Source organism: Gopherus flavomarginatus, chromosome 2 (assembly GCF_025201925.1).
Source record: "Gopherus flavomarginatus isolate rGopFla2 chromosome 2, rGopFla2.mat.asm, whole genome shotgun sequence".
Lineage (NCBI taxonomy): Eukaryota > Metazoa > Chordata > Testudines > Testudinidae > Gopherus > Gopherus flavomarginatus.
Genome location: NC_066618.1, coordinates 99,221,099 through 99,237,358, shown reverse-complemented (window position 1 = coordinate 99,237,358; position 16,260 = coordinate 99,221,099). Strand labels below are relative to the sequence as shown.

The 16,260-nt window shown below is 43.9% G+C and overlaps 1 protein-coding gene across 3 annotated transcripts in view; it reads left to right on the top strand.

The window, feature by feature from the left end:
* Positions 1-16,260, top strand: part of TPK1 (thiamin pyrophosphokinase 1) — a 497,034-nt gene that overhangs the window by 183,344 nt on the left and 297,430 nt on the right. For all 3 annotated transcript variants that reach the window (XM_050937807.1, XM_050937809.1, XM_050937808.1), the window contains exon 4: positions 14,411-14,480. In XM_050937807.1, the coding sequence (XP_050793764.1) occupies positions 14,411-14,480 (70 nt within the window). The remainder of the gene's footprint in view (positions 1-14,410; positions 14,481-16,260) is intronic.

Below are 16,260 nucleotides of genomic sequence, written 5' to 3'. Positions count from 1 at the left end.
CACCTGCCAGTGGAGGAAGCCTCAGAAAAATTTGTTGTCCTTGTTTATCTTCTCTTTTTCCATGTGGGTGAGTGGGAGGATGGGTGATGTCTGTCCTAAAAGGGGGATTAATATTAAGAAAAATGACATGAGCCAATAATGTTCTGTTCAACTATCTCTTCCTTTTTGCCCAAGAATTACATTTGTTAGCTGAGAAATTCAGTGAAAACCCTGAAACCAGGAAAAGAAAAGCACTTTCCCCCTGAATGAATGTTCATCTGACTTCTGATTTTCAGATATCCTAATTTTAACTGTTTTGTTTTCTTTGACTTTTTGCACATAAGAGGGAGATTTTGATCGTATCTTGTAAACTGCCTTTATACAACACAAAGCAGCACTCTAGAATCAGGGCTGCTGCTAAATGTTATTGCTGCAGGTAGCAGCTCCCCTTACCTGGTCGCAAAGCTTTTGAAGCCCAGTATAACCCCTCCTCATAGAAACCTCTCTTTCTCAGATACCATGAAATATCCCTTCGGGCTTGTCTACACAAACGTTTTGTTCACAGTGGCGGCAAGCTGGGGTGTGAATCTACTCCACACTAGCCCAGCTGTCCATTTGGACCCTGCTGTTGTGCATTAACAGTTCCTTAGTGCACTTTGATTTAGTTCCTTTTCAAAGCGGAGTAGATAAAAGAGCACTACAGAACTGTTAGCGTATGCCAGCAGGCTCCACATGAACAATTAGTGCGTGGTAGGCTAGTGCAGTGCAGGGTAGATTTCCAAGCTCTGTACAAACTAAATGTGCAAGTAGCCAGACTTTCCTCAAATACAAATTCAGAACAGAGAACTCTGATTAGTGTTAGTACCGTTATATAAGGCACTGGTGAGACCTCACCTGGAATACTATGTGCAGTTCTGGTCTCCCATGTTTAAGAAGGATGAATTCAAACTGGAACAGGTTCAGAGACGGGCTACTAGGATGATCCGAGGAATGGAAAACCTGTCATATGAAAGGAGACTCAAAGAGCTTGGCTTGTTTAGTCTAGCCAAAAGAAGGCTGAGGGGGGTATGCGTGCTCTTTATAAATATATCAGAGGGATTAATATTAGGGAGGGAGAGGAATTATTTAAGCTTAGTACCAATGTAGACACAAGAACAAATGGGTATAAACTGGATACTAGGAAGTTTAGACTTGAAATTAGATGAAGGTTTCTAACCATTAGAGGAGTGAAGTTCTGGAACAGCCTTCCAAGGGGAGTAGTGGGGGCAAAAGACATATCTGGCTTTAGGACTAAGCTTGATAAGTTTATGGAAGGGATGGTATGATGGGATAGCTTAATTTTGGCAATTGATCTTTGATATCAGCAGATAAGTATGTCCAATGGTCTGTGATGGCATGTTGGATGGGATGGGATCTGAGTTACTGCAGAGAATTCTTTCCTGAGTGCTGGCTGGTGAGTCTTGCCCACATGCTCAGGGATTAGCTGATCGCCATATTTGGGGTCGGGAAGGAATTTTCCTCTGGGGCAGATTGGCAGAGGCTCTGGAGGTTTTTCGCCTTCCTCTGCAGCATGGGGCACGAGTCACTTGCTGGTGGATTCTCTGGAGCTTGAGGTCTTCAAACCACAATTTGAAGACTTCAGTAACATAGGGGTTTGTTATAGAAGTGGCTGGGTAGGGTTCTGTGGCCTGCTTTGTGCAAGAGGTCAGACTAGATGATCACATTGGTCCCTTCTGACCTTAAAGTCTATGAGTCTATGATTAGAAAGGGATGGAGGGAGGGGAGAGGAAAAAATGGTAAGACTTGCAGATTGGTGGCTTCCTTCGCAAAAGCGCAATTTACAAGATGCCACCAGAATCCCTCTTTCTCTGAGACGTCTGCTTGACTGCAGTCAGCTCTTCCTGATAATGTCCTATGATAACTGCAAGCAGACTGAGATTGGACAGAACTGGTAGGCCAGTAGCATTGAAAGGTATCCGAGCATGGCGTTCTGTGTAGCCCACCGAGCTAGCTTGTTGCTCCTTGTGTCACCCTATTGGCTTATAAACAACACACTGCACTGTTGTTTATTCACATGTGCGCTACCTTGGGTTTGTTGCCCAAGACCTAAAAGCCTGGAGGAACAATTGTACTGCCTTCAGCTCAAGGAATTTGATGTGGACAATCAGTTCCCAATAGATCAGGTTCCTTGGGATCATATAGACATACCTGTGCTAGCTCTCATTGAGCCAATGTGCTAAAAATAGTGTCGCTGCGGCATGAGCTAGCTGTGCTGAGTACAAACCAGCTTAAACCCTCTGGATATGTATTGTGCAGGGCTAGCCCATACCACTTGCTGCTGCCCATGCGACCAGGACTGCATTACTATATTTATCATGCTAGCTCAATGAGAGTTAGCGTCAGCCTCTCTAACCAAGCGGGGAATCATACCTCCTAATTTCAACTAGGCATATTATACTTGCGATCTGCATTGATTTCCATTTAGTTTCTGGTCACAATTCAAGACGTTTTGATCCTGTTAAAGCACCGATTGATTTGGAACTTACGGTCTGACCAGGCAATGTGCTTAATATTTGATACTTGACCAGTCCCATTTACTTCAGTGGAACAATCTATGCCTAAAGTTAGGTATGTACTTGAGTATTTTGCTGAACAGGCTTAACAGGGGTAAGATGTGGTGTTTGTTGACTTTGAAAGGGTAATTGGGAAAGGAGGATTTCATAACTCATATAAATAGAGATGAAGGGATCGGGGCAGTGAAGCAGAAGACAGTGGTTTTTTTGGTGAAGATTTTAATAAAAAACTTTTCAGTTTTTTGACCAGGTTCGTTCATAATTTTTTTTTGCTGTTTATGCACAATGAGTGATGTATAGGCACATCTTAAAATATAAATAAATATGAGGAAAAAGTTGAATAAGAATATATTTGATTTTATAGGCGCTATCAGTTTTCATCTTCAGAGTCCCTTCCGCTTCACAAATTTTAGTAGATGATAGAATTTTGCCTTTGACAGGGCCTTAAAACATCTCCTAGAGCTGAAATTGTGAGTGTGTGTGAGAGAGTGTGTTTTTGGCTGATATTTGTCAGCTTTTGGCCAATATCTTGGTTTTTCATCTGAAAACACAAAAATGTCCATGAAAAACGTCAACAAAAATATATTTTTTTTCATCAGATTTCCCTGGGGGAAACCAACTCTAGTTTATAATGATGTATGTTGTGTTTTTCCTGCCCTCCTGGAACACTATATAGCAGTTCATTGATTCAGTATTGACTCTGAGAGAAAAATGCGATTTACTAAATCAGTAACAAAACTGTGCAGCATCCTGGCTTTTCTTTCATGGTCTCCCATTTAACTATTTGATCAATCCTGCCCCTGTTTGGCTTGTGAGATCTAAAGACTTCACAACTCCCAGTGCAATAACTGCAGGAGGAATTCAGTAGTTTTGCAAGAGAACCCAAAATTGCCTCACCAGAAGTACATTGTTGTCTTTTGCTCTGGGCACCAACATGGCATATAGAAGTGGACCTTCAGCTACAGTACTTATGACATATGCTTGACGGATGTGATTTTTTTAAATTGCCCACTTGAATGATGTTCATATAAAACATCTGCAACTGATAAGACTTTTTCTTTTTGCACGTGTAGAATTTTAAAATAGCAGCCATCATTTTGTTTAGAACACTTGTTAAAAACAAAACTTGTTCAGAGGCTGAAATGGCGTATGCAAAGTTGTAAATGCAATTGCAGACACAGTCATAACTATTGGCTCAATCCTGTGTAGTCCTGAGTGCTTGTCTGTGATGCTGCTCTCATTTCCCACTGACTTACAACAACGTGAGTGCACACTTGTAACTACTGGTTAGGAAAGAACCTTATATCTTGTTAATTTGGTTGATATCACAGCGTAACCTGAGCACAGATGGTATGCTTAATCATGGTTATTTCAAGCCCTGTGCAGCACTGAAAATATAGGGATAAATGTTGTACAATTAAATATCAGTGACAAGACTAGACATTTTTACTTGTAGATGAATTAGCTTAAAATATACTTACTTTAAATGGTCAAAAGTAGACATTATAGTTACATTAATGTCTCGCTGCAGAGCAGAAAATTACATGGATTTACTGTATGGGGCGGATTTTGCATGGAGAGCTGGAGCAAAAGAAATCCATGGATTCTGTGACTGTATTCTCATAACTTCTGTAGAACTAAGCAAAAATGTGCAGAAAACATAAATGCACAATTCTAAAGACTTCCATTGCTCCTGATCACTAGTATTATTACTTTAATGATAAGGCAAAGAACTTGTTAGTCATATGTTGTAGCAAACAATCCAAGCAATTTTGTGTATTTCTATCACATAGTTTTATGTATAAATGTCACATTTTCAAGTCACTAATTAGGTAGGGGTTGTCTTACATGTAGATTATTTCAGTAGGTTAATTATGGTAACTAGGTTACCAAATCAATAAATGAATGGGCGAGATAGATGTTAACAGCTATGCTTTGGAAAAGATGGCAAGAGAAAGTTATGGGACAATATGAGAGTTTATCCCATCTCCTCATAACTGGGAGAGTTAATTATGTTTGTTAATTTCAACATCCCTAAAAGGCCCTTCTTGTAAGAGAATTGAATACATAGTATTGCAATTACAAGACATGATTGCCGTTAAGTTTGTATTCCTGGGCTAGTTGTGGTTATAAAAACCTATTCTCTTTACCTTATGTGCCTTTACCTTATCTTTTGTTCAGAGCATCACAGTTGAACATGCTGTACATGTACAGAATCTTTTTTTCCCACATGAATGTGCAATAGTATTGAACACCCAAAGTTATGATCTGTAGGTTGCTTGCCTTTCTCCTATAAGGTGCATGACTTTTTGTCTTGGTTCCAGCTGGATTCATTTCCTTGTGGTATCATTTGCTCTGTGGTTCTGTTGCCTTGCCACGGTCACAGAATGTTATGTTAGTGGTGTCCTCCAGGGATTTGTACCGATCTCAGTCCTATTTAACATATTCATAAACAATCTGGAAAAAGGAGTAAACAGTGAGATGGCAAAATTTGCAGATGATACAAAACTACTCAAGATAGTTAAGTCTCAGGCAGACTGCAGAGAGCTACAAAAGGATCTCACAAAACTGAGTGACTGGGCAACAAAGTGGCAGATGAAATTTAACGTTGATAAATGCAAAGTAATGCACATTGGAAAACATGATCCTAACTATACATATACAATGATGGTATTTAATTTAGCTGTTACCACTGAAGAAAGAGATCTTGGAGTCATTGTGGATAGTTCTCTGAAATCATCCACTCAATGTGCAGTGGCAGTCTAAAAAGCGAACAGAATGATGGCAATCATCAAGAAAGGGATAGATAATAAGACTGAAAATATCATATTGCCTCTATATAAATCCATGGTATGCCCACACCTTGAATACTGCATGCAGATGTGGTCACCCCATCTCAAAAAAGACATATTGGAATTGGAAAACGTTCAGAAAAGAGCAACGGGTATAGAACAGCTTCTGTATGAGGCGAGATTAATAAGACTGGAAATTTTGAGCTTGGAAAAGAGGCGACTAAGGGGGGATATGATAGAGGTCTATAAAATCTTGAGTGGCATAGAGAAAATAAATAAGGAAGTGTTATTTACTCCTTCTCATAATACAAGAACAAAGAGCCACCAAATGAAATTAATAGGTAGCAGGTTTAAAACAAACACAAGGAAGTATTTTTTCATGCAATGCACTGTCAACCTCTGGAAGTCCTTCCCAGAGAGTGTTAATGAAGGCCAATACTATAACTGGGTTCAAAAGAGAGCTAGATAGATTCATGGAAGATAGATCCATCAATGGCTATTAGCCAGGATGGGCAGGAATGGTGTCCCTAGCCTCTGTTTGCCAGAAGCTGGGATTGAGTGACAGGGCATGGATCATTTGATGATAACCTGTCTGTTCATTCCCTTGGGGCACCTGCCGTTGGCCACTGCTTGATGGACATTTGGTCTGACCCAGTATGGCCGTTCTTATGTTCTTATCTATGTATGATTTCTTCTGTCTGAACTCTGCCTGTTCTTGCCATAGCCTTGAATCTACTGCAGGGATGGCAAACTTTTTGGCCTGAGGGCAACATCTGGGTATGGAAATTGTATGGCGGACCATGAAGGCTCACAAAATTGGGGGCTGGGGATCAAGAGAATGTGAGGGCTCCGGCTGGAGGTGCGGGCTCTGGGGTGGGGCTGGGGATGAGGCGTTGGGGGTGCAGGAGGGTGCTTGGGGCTGGGACTGAGGGGTTTGGAGGGCGGGAAGGGGGTTGGGGCACAGGAGGGGATCAGGGGGGCGGGCTCCAGGCGACACTTACCTCAAGCAGCTCCCAGAAAGAGCGGCATGTCGCCCCTCTGGCTCCTATGCAGAGGCGTGGCCAGGCAGCTCTGCGTTCTACCCTGTGCACATGCACCATCCCTGCAGCTCCCATTGGCTGCAGTTCCTGGCCAATGGGAGCTGTGGGGGCGGCGCTTGGGGTGGGGGTGGCGTGCAGCGCCCCCGGCTGTCCCTATGTGGAGGAGCCGGAGTGGGGTCATGCTGCTGCTTCCGGTAGCCATGTGGAGTGAGGCAAGACCCCGGCTGGAGCACCGGAGCAGGGCAAGCCCCAGACCCCACTTCCCAGTGGAAGCTTGAGGGCTGGATTAAAATGTCTGGAGGGCCGGTTGTGGCCCCTGGGCAGTAGTTTGCCCACCTCTGATCTACTGCCTTCTTTAGTCTATTTAAGATAATCTGTGCAATTATTTTCATTGGGATGGACAGTAGTTGAATGCTCCTCCAGTTTTTGCACTGACTGAGGTCTCCTTTCTTTGACAGCTTCACCATTGGATCATTTTTCCATTTGTTTAGTGTTTTTTTCTTGTTCTTGTATCTCTTGCAAGAGGCCTATCAAAATGGCTGCTGTGTTCTTCGAGTCTGCCTCCCTTGGGATGTTGTCCAGATCATAGTGCTGCACTGCTAGAGATATCTTTCAGATTAAATATTAAACTGTCTAAGGGCTGTGTAGGTAGATGTTAAAGAGCAGGGGATAACATTCGTATACTGGCTGATATTCCATATCTCACCCCCCCCCAGCGTCTTTGTTAGCAAGGGAAATGGGCTCTGTTCTCAGCTCTGCTGTGACCTTGAGCACCTCTGCCTTTTTCCCCTCATCTTTGGTCTGTCTTGTCTCTCTAGATTGCAAGCTCTTTAGGGGAAGGGCTTTCTCTTGCTATGTGCTTTGTACTCAGTGCCTAGCATAATGGGGCCTAAATCTTAGCTGAAGCCTTTAGGCATTGCTATAATGCAAATAATAATAATACTTAACGATTTTGGGTGAGCTGCTGATGAATGCCTAGAACCTGCTACATTTGCCTACACAGTTGGTGCACTAAGCAGTGGCCAATTAGCTATTTGTAAAGCACTTTCATCTTTAATATAAAAGGCACTGTATAAAATAAGCTTCTCTTTTCTTGTTTTATCTTTGCATAGAAAACTTTTCCATCTGAATCGTAAGGTCAAGATTGCTGACTGTCTGCTTAAACTCCTGTGGATAATAGTGCTGCATGTTCTTATAGCTAATACATATAATTACTTTTTATCAAGCAAGATTTGGTCCAGAGCTGTAAACATACTGTGAGTTATTGACTTTTTGCCCAACAGTTAATTACCTGCTAGCTACCTAAAGCACCTGGGCTTTGGTCCATACCAATGTAAGTCATTTGAGAGTGGCACATGAGAGGGAAAACATGTTGAGCTTCAGGTCTTCATTAGAATCCCAGCAGTGATTACCAGAACAAAAGAGTGTTATTTTATTTTGGTTTGTTTTTTGGGTGCATACATATTAAAAAACAATGGGCCAGATCACTAGCTGGTATAAATGGTTGTATCTCCAATGAAGTCATCCCCTTTACAGCAGCTGAGGATCTAAACCACTTCCAAATAATCCAAAGACTAGTAATGGGCTCTTCCCTCTCACTTATCAATATAAACATCCCCATAAATTCTAAGCTGTCCACTTTTTTAAGCTCTGGGAAAAGAGATGGACATTGGAGCATGCCCAGAAAGACAACAAACTTGAGGTTCTATTGAACTGAGGAGAGAAGCAGATTTCAAATCGATGGGCCATTCACTGAGAATGCCCTGCTTGCAGTCCTCTTGTGGCTATAGCTAGGACAAATGTTGCAGCTGATCTACAGCTGTGGTATCGTAAGAAGAGAAAGAACCTGGCTCGTAGCCAGATTCCAAATATTGCTCGGCTTCTAGATTACAAGATCGTTATGTGCTCTGAAACAAGCTGATGGCTAGTGTAGATCACGTAACACAGCTGCTATATGCTCTCTTGCAAGGAGCACTGCTGCTTGAATGGACTGCCAAGTTATATACTAGCTGAAGCTTCCAATTGTATACTAGCTGAAGCTATCTTTACAACTATCCCTGTGTAAAAGTAAATTACACTAATCCAATCTCAAGATAACAAGGGCACTGGGTAACTGTAATGATATCTTCATTTGAGAGAAAAGGTTACAACCTTCCAGCCAAACGCAGGTGAAAAAAAGATGTATTCTTTGCCATAAGCTATTTGTTTACTCAGAAGCAGTTAGGAACCTGATAATGTATCACAAACTGCGGACAGACTCTGAAACAACCTTTGTCAGGTCTTCTGATTGTTTGCTCCTGCTAACAAGAATGAACTCTGTCTTGCTGGAATCAAATCTACTGGGACTGGGCACCAGTGTGAGGAGGAGCTTGTGGGTGAGAAACAGGTTGAACAAGGAGCCTGAAGGTTGGGGGAAACTGGGACAAGGAGCTCTCTGAGTAGGCAGGAGGAATGCAACAGGCTAGGCAAGGATCCCAGGGAGGGAGACTGAACTAACTGAGCAGGCTAATACTAGGATGAGGAGCTTCAGGGGGTGGAGACTGGGGTGGGTGAAGCTAAAGAGACTGTGACATGTCTACACTACATTATTTATAGCGGCGCAGCTGCAGTGGTTCTGGTGAAGATGCTCTAAGCCAACGGCAGAGAGCTCTCCTGTCAGCTGAATAACTCCTGCCTCCGTGATGGCATAGATATTTCACCCCCCTGAGAAACCCAGTTATACCAATGTAAGTTTATAGTGTAGACTTGGCCTGTGATAGGGGGATGGGGATGAGCTGCTGTGGTGGGGAGACAGGATTTGCACCAGAAGAGTCTGGAGGAGTCATGGGCAGAAGGGATTGGGTTTTGGGGAAAGTAGCAAAAGGGTCTGTGACCACTAGAGCTCAAAATCTAGAATGGAACCCCAAATTCTTGATCCTTGCCATTCCTTTGTCAACAAATATCTGAATCCCACTAGCAAAATATATGTGTCTAATTCTCTTCCCACCCTGCAGCTGGCTCACATAGAGAATGCCAGCTGTCATCATGTACTCTGTTAGCTCAAGTGGCAAAGGCCTGTGGGGTGGATTGAAAGGTTCCAGCCCGACTGATGGCCAATGTAGGTGTCAGTGTGAATACACATGATGGAGTTTCTGGTTTTCAGATAGCTTTTTCAAAAACTTAGCTTCCTTGTGTTTAATTCCCAAGTGAAAAAAACAACCACTAATGTTGCATAGGCTGGCACAGAAAAGTTTCCAAGAAACACTGGAATATTTGGGGAGAGACTGAAATGTCTAGCACGGTGCCTCATAATCCTGCAGATATTAGTGAATTGCAGGGAAGCGTATGCCCAGTCCAGGGGCAGAAGGGGCCATGCATTTATGATTTAGTATGTCTATTCCACAGCCACCTAAAGGCATCAGCTGAGATTGGGATCGAATCATCAAAGTACCATGGAGACACCTAGTAAGACACTCCCTATCTCAAAACCCTGGGGGGTTTTCGCCTTCCTCTGCAATGTGGGGCACGGGTCACTTGCTGGAGGATTCTTGAAGTCTTTAAACCATGATTTGAGGACTTCAGTAGCTCAGACATAGGCCAGGGGTTTGGTATAAGAGTGGGTGGTTGAGATTCTGTGGCCTGCATTGTGCAGCAGGTCAGACTAGACGATCACAATGGTCCCTTCTGACCTTAAAGTCTATGAGTCTGTGATTCTATGAAAGAGCTTACAATCTTAATAGTTAAGACAGACACAGCGTGAGAGGAGACACGCAAAGCTTAAGTGTCTTACCCAAGATCACACACGAAGTCCGTGGCTAAGCCAGGAATAGATCCTAGTCCAGTAACTTACCTACTGGACCATGCTGTGTCTTTGGTATGGGCTGTGTTGGTTGATTGAAAAAGGGATGCGGGAAGGAGCAGTATTTAACTCATCATTGGATTTTCACATTGAAATCCATGGGGTTAGCAGGAGCCAATCCAGGCTGATCTGCTATTATGCAATGCTCTTCCTCCAAAATCTTGCAAACTACCCCACTTGCAGAGCTTCTTTGGAGTTTGAAGGAAGGGAGAAAGATGTTCCCCTCGCCCCTGCCCCTCCTCAGCCATCACCCGTCCCACCTCAGATCATGAGATCAGTCATCCTCTACTTGTGGAAGCTGAGAGAGTGATCTGACCCTATGTAGGTCTAAGGGCTCTTTTATCCTGGATATTGCTGTTAAGAGGCTTGCACCTCACTGAGTGTAAGTAATATAAGATGGTCATTTACTTTTTTAATAGCATGTCATATTTTAAAGCCCTGTGTGAGAGAAGGCTGTATGCCTAGTAGCTTATCATTACTAGGGTTGCTTATGAATAATGTCTGGGTGTTTGTTGTAATGATACAGTTAGGATACATTTCCCTCTTATAAAATGTAAGGTAAAATATGGCAAATTACAGGATTAAAATAAAGCCTCATGTCTCTGTTTGTTAGTACAATTTAAATCAATTGGTGACCTAATGATAGCAGCCAAATTGATTGTGATTTCGCTTCTTCTGGACCAGGCTAGCTAAAGATTTAATACTTAAAGCTAATGCCATGGTATATCAATTGAGTCAAACCATCTGTGGAACAGTACAGGAACTAGTTGCCTACTTGATTACCATTTGTAGAGCCAGACTTGTACCTTGGGGGACAGAGAATGTAAGAAAGAAAGCAAACAAAGAAAAACAGGGATCGGATCAGACCAGACCATAGTGCTTTTAACAGCCTATTCCATTCTGTGCATAAATCACTGTCTGTGGTATGTCTGCACTGCAATTAGACACCCATGGCTGGCCCATGCCAGCTCAGTCGGGGTCACAGGACTCGGGCTGCGAGGCTGTTTAATTGCAGTTTAGACATTAGAGCTTGGGCTGCAGCCTGAGCGCTGGGACCCTTCCACCTCACAGGATCCTACACCCTGGGCTCCAGCCCAAGCTCAGAAGTCTGCACTGCAATTAAACTGCCCTGCAGTTCAAGCCCTGTGAGCCCAAATGAGCTGGCATGGGCCAGCTGCAGGATTTTAATTTCAGTGTAGACATACCCAGTGTGGGTACTATTACTTGACAGCATGGGAAAGTTGGTGGGTTTAAATTTACCTCTTAAACCTATTTTACTCTGGAGGGAATTCTGTGCCAAAAATTTTAAAATTCTGCAACAAAAAATTAAAAATTCTGCACACAATATTTTAAAATTCTGCAAATTTTATTTGCCAAATAAATGTTGAGGCTCCAGCATGACATTGGGGAACATAGGCCACTGGTTGCACAGAGGTGGGAGATCACTGTGCAGCTCCCCCTCCGTCTCCCCCACCCCTGACACGGACTCAGTGGGGAGGCTGCACCCAACCCTGACACAGCGCAAGGACCAGGCCTGACCCAGAAACATCCCAGGGCCCTGACCCTCCGTGCTATGTGCACCAGGTGAGGGCATGCAGGCTCAGCAAGGCAGGATCCAAGTGTGCAGGGGCTTAGTGTCAGGGGATCCAAGTGTGGGTTGAGCGGGTTCTATGAGGGGCAATCTGGGTGTGGGCAGTTCAGTGGGGGATTTGGGTGCGGGGAGATTTGGATGCACAGAAACTTGTTGGGGGGGTTGGGTGTAATGGTAATGGGACTCTGCAGGGGGGTCCAGGTGAAGGGGGGGGGTTCCAGCTCAGCAGGGGGCGTTTCTGGATGTGCAGGGATAAAGCTCGGCAGGAGGGTCTGGGAGGCTTCAAGGGGGGTCTAGATGCTGGGGGAGTGGGGCTCAGTGGTGAGGTGGGGATCTGAGTATAGGTGGCTCATTCGGGTGGTCCTGGTGCAGGGGGAGTGGGACTCATTAGAGGGTTTCTGAGTGTATGGCGGGGTGAGGATCGGTGGGAGGGTCTGGATATGAGAGGTTCTGGATGCACAGGGACTGGGTGGATGGGGGAGCAGCTCCCTGTACAGGGATCCCTCCCTCTGCAGCTGAGGAGCTGTTATAACATTTTTCCCAGATTTGGATCTTACCGTCCAAAATATGGGTGTTAGCATGAAAACCTCCAAGCTTAGTTACCAGCTTGGACCTGGTAAAGCTGCCAACCCCCAAAAAATTAGAGTGTTTTGGGGCACTCTGGTCCCCCCAACAACCTTCCCTGGGGACCCCAAGACCCAAATTCCTTGAGTCTTACAACAAAGGGGAATAAACCATTTTCCCCCCCTTCTACCTTCCAGGTGTTCCCTCCCTGGGTTCCTGGAGAGATACACAGAAGCAAGCTCTGTGAATCTAAACAGAGGGACTCCACCCTCCCTATTTCCAGTCCTGGAAACAGAAGTACCGAGAGGTCTAATCCCCCCCCCCTTCACCCAGAGGGTATGCAAAGTCAGGCTTAGTAAATCTAACACAAAGAGATTTTCCCCCTGACTTCTTCCTCCCACCAATTCCCTGGTGAGCTGCAGACTCAATTCCCTGGAGTCCCCACTAAAGAAAGAACTCCAACAGGTCTTAAAAAGAAAGCTTTATATAAAAAGAAAGAAAAAGACATAAAAATGGTCCCTCTGTATTAAGGTGACAAATACAGGGTCAATTGCTTAAAAGAAATATGAATAAACAGCCTTATCCAAACAGAATACAATTCAAACACTCCAGCAACTACACACATGTAAATACAAAAAACAAACAATATAAACCTACTGTCTTATCTCTTTGTACTTACAACTGGGAAACAAAAGATTAGAAAGGCAGGAAACAGAAGGATCACTCTCAGAGCCGAGAGGGTCAGACACAAGACAAAGAACAAAGAACTCACACCCAAAACTTCCCTCCACCCAGATTTGAAAAAGTCTTGTTTCCTGATTGGTCCTCTGGTCAGGTGTTTCAGGTTACTCCTTTCCAGGTGAATGAGACATTAACCCTTAGCTATCTGTTTATGACAGGAGCGATGAGTTTAAGAAGCAGGGAGTGGGAGAGGTGTTTGCAGAGCTTTCTGCAGCGGGGGTAGAAATCGGGGTTGGGTCTGACCCAGCCCTGGATGCCGTGCAGGAGAAGAGGAAGTCCCGTCCTCCCCAGCCCAGCCAGGATTAGCATCTGAAATAGCCTTTCACAGGGTAGGCAATTGGGTCTTCCCCAGTCATGTCTCCTGCACCACAGTGATTTACCTCTCTGCTGGCTGCCGTGGGCACCTGAAACATACTGCTGGGGAGGGTTGCATGACTGCTCTTGTGGCTTCCCCTTGCTTCCCTGTCAGAAAGTCATTTTTCTCTGGGGAAGCAAAGAAATCTGTGGAGGATATAAATTCTGCACATTCACAGTGACACAGAATTCCTGCAGGAGTAATACTACACCTCTACCTCGATATAATGCTGTCCTCGGGAGCCAAAAAATCTTACCGCGTTATAGGTGAAACTGCGTTATATTGAACTTGCTTTGATTCGCCGGAGCGCAGCCCCGCCCCCCTGGACCACTGCTTTACCGCGTTATATCAGAATTTGTGTTATATCGAGTCATGTTATATTGGGGTAGAGGTGTATTTAGTTGAACAAGTGCAAATCCATGTGGACATTCTTATTTTGGTTTGAGTGCCTTATTTGGTTTACCTTGCATTCATTGGGAACAAGTGCAAGCTAAAGCCAAACTGAAACAAAACTGTTCACATGGAGGGTTGCACTTGTTTAAGAAAACCAGTTTAATTAAACTGGTGCAAATTTGTATGTAGACATAAGAAGTCCTAAAGCCTGAGAAAGGTGGAGGTGAAGAGTGGTCTTGTGGTTGAGATGCAGGATTGGGAACCAAAGAATTCTGGAGTTTATTCTCTGTTCCGCCATGGATATAACTGATTTACCCAAGGTCTCACAATAACATCTGTACCTCTGTATCATAGACCATATAATTGGGATAATGCTTCTAACAATAGGTTTTCACCACTCAATTGTTGTGAAGCTTTGTCTACTGATGTTTGTAAGGGTCTCAGTCACTATTGTGCTGATCATCACAGACATGTCTAGAAGTAAAAAAATAAGATTATTTGCTTACAGAGCCAGTATTTTAACAACATATTTCTTTATTTTCAGCTGTTCTAAGAGCTTGCGCTGATGGAGGTGCTAATCACCTGTATGATATCACAGAAGGAAATCATGAGAGGTACATTAATAATAAAATTTTCTAATACTTTACCTTTAATGTTGAGTGAGTGCATCAATGGGCCTACACTTTCTGTTTGCACAGTCTTTCTCTAATCCCTCTCCTCTATTCTGATCAATATATTTTCATTAAACTCACCATCATTTTAACTGAGGTAGAGTGTAAACATACAGCATCTGCACAGTAAAGGAAGTAGCCCCCCAGTTCCCTAAAATTCTGAAATACATAATTGACTTTTTTTTTTCTGGGGGGACGTTTACAGCATTACCAAGAAAAGACCAGTATAATTTATTTGTCTGTAATTACTTATGAGTTCTGAGCATTTTCCTGTCTTGAGAGATGATTGGTACATCCCATAACAAGTTGCCATGTTCCTTCTTTCCTCCTTAAATCTTCATGTAACCCCTTTAGAGTTTAGAGAGCATGGCCCCTTTAAATCTTTTTTCCGGGGGAGGAGGAGAATGAGAAAAAAGGAGGGAAGCTCCAGTGGGTGACTCTGAAGCTGTGAGATAGAGAGGGGCAGCATCCCCCAGGCCTTCACAATGGAAGCAACAGAGAACCTGCCTGAAGCCTGGGAAGGACAGGGTGGCCGATTGGGGACACCCCAGGACAGGAGGTGCCCTGTGCCGGGGAGGAATCGTCCAAGAAGGACAAGCCAGAGCTGGACCCAGTATCACGGCTGCCCAGAACTGCATGGGGCTGTGAGTACTGGGGCTTGTGACTCTGCATTGGGAATAAAGAGGGAGGCTGTTAGCTAGTTAAGTGGGGAGGTGATCGCTCTGTGTGGCTTTGCAGAGAGTGGCAGAAGAGGGTACCGGAGGGGTTTGTTGGGGGAAAGTTCACTGGCGCTGAAGACCACCAGGAGCGTCCAAGACTCACCACTGGGCTGGAACTTTGCTTAGGACTCCTGAACTCTGTGTGCAGACACATTGCTGAGTGTCTGCCCTTCCAGACTGTGCTACCGCTGGGCCCATGGGGCCTTGGTTTGGATGCAACCCTGTTTTACTGCTCCCCCTATATTTCCCCTTGTTGTAATTTCTCCTCTTATCCCTCTGTAAATAAATACCTCTCTTTGTTATATCCATTGTACTTTTCGTGTGTGTGTGTGTGTTCACTCTGGGGAGTTTAGAACAGGTGCCCCTGGGGTGGAAGGGATTTCTCCTGCTGAATTCCTGTGCGTGCTTTCTCTTCACCAAAGCTGCCTGCAGAGCAGACTCCATCTTGGCCACAAGGGCGCTAAAATTACATTCATATGATGAGACATTAGCCAACACGCTTAGGACACAACAGGAGAGTGTGGTTGAGGGTGGGGAGAGTTAAAGAGGACTGTTTATAAGCAATTGATTTGTTATTCTTTACTAACCTTGTAGTGATACTTGTATTTTGTATACTTGTATTAAGTAAGAGATCTACTAGTCTTATCCACCACTTCATCTAATTAAATATTCAGTATACAATTATGTAATGATTTGTATAGAAGAGGCACTGGATAGCAATTTTTCCTGGTGTATTTAATGATTTTACCAGCTCTGCCTTATATTACACATTTAGAAATGTGAAACAGCCTAAAACTTTTCTCTTTTTTTATTGTAAGCCGAGTCCTCTTATCCTTTGACATCTTTACTTTGTACTATGATCCTGTCACTCCTCATATGCTCATCAGAGTTGGGCATGTGGAGCAACCTTGCAAATCCCATCCACTGGTGGGTTCCTAGTGAAGGTGCTTCTGCAGTGTCCCAAGAAAGGTTCAATGATGTCTCTAAGGAAAATCTAGGTGCTT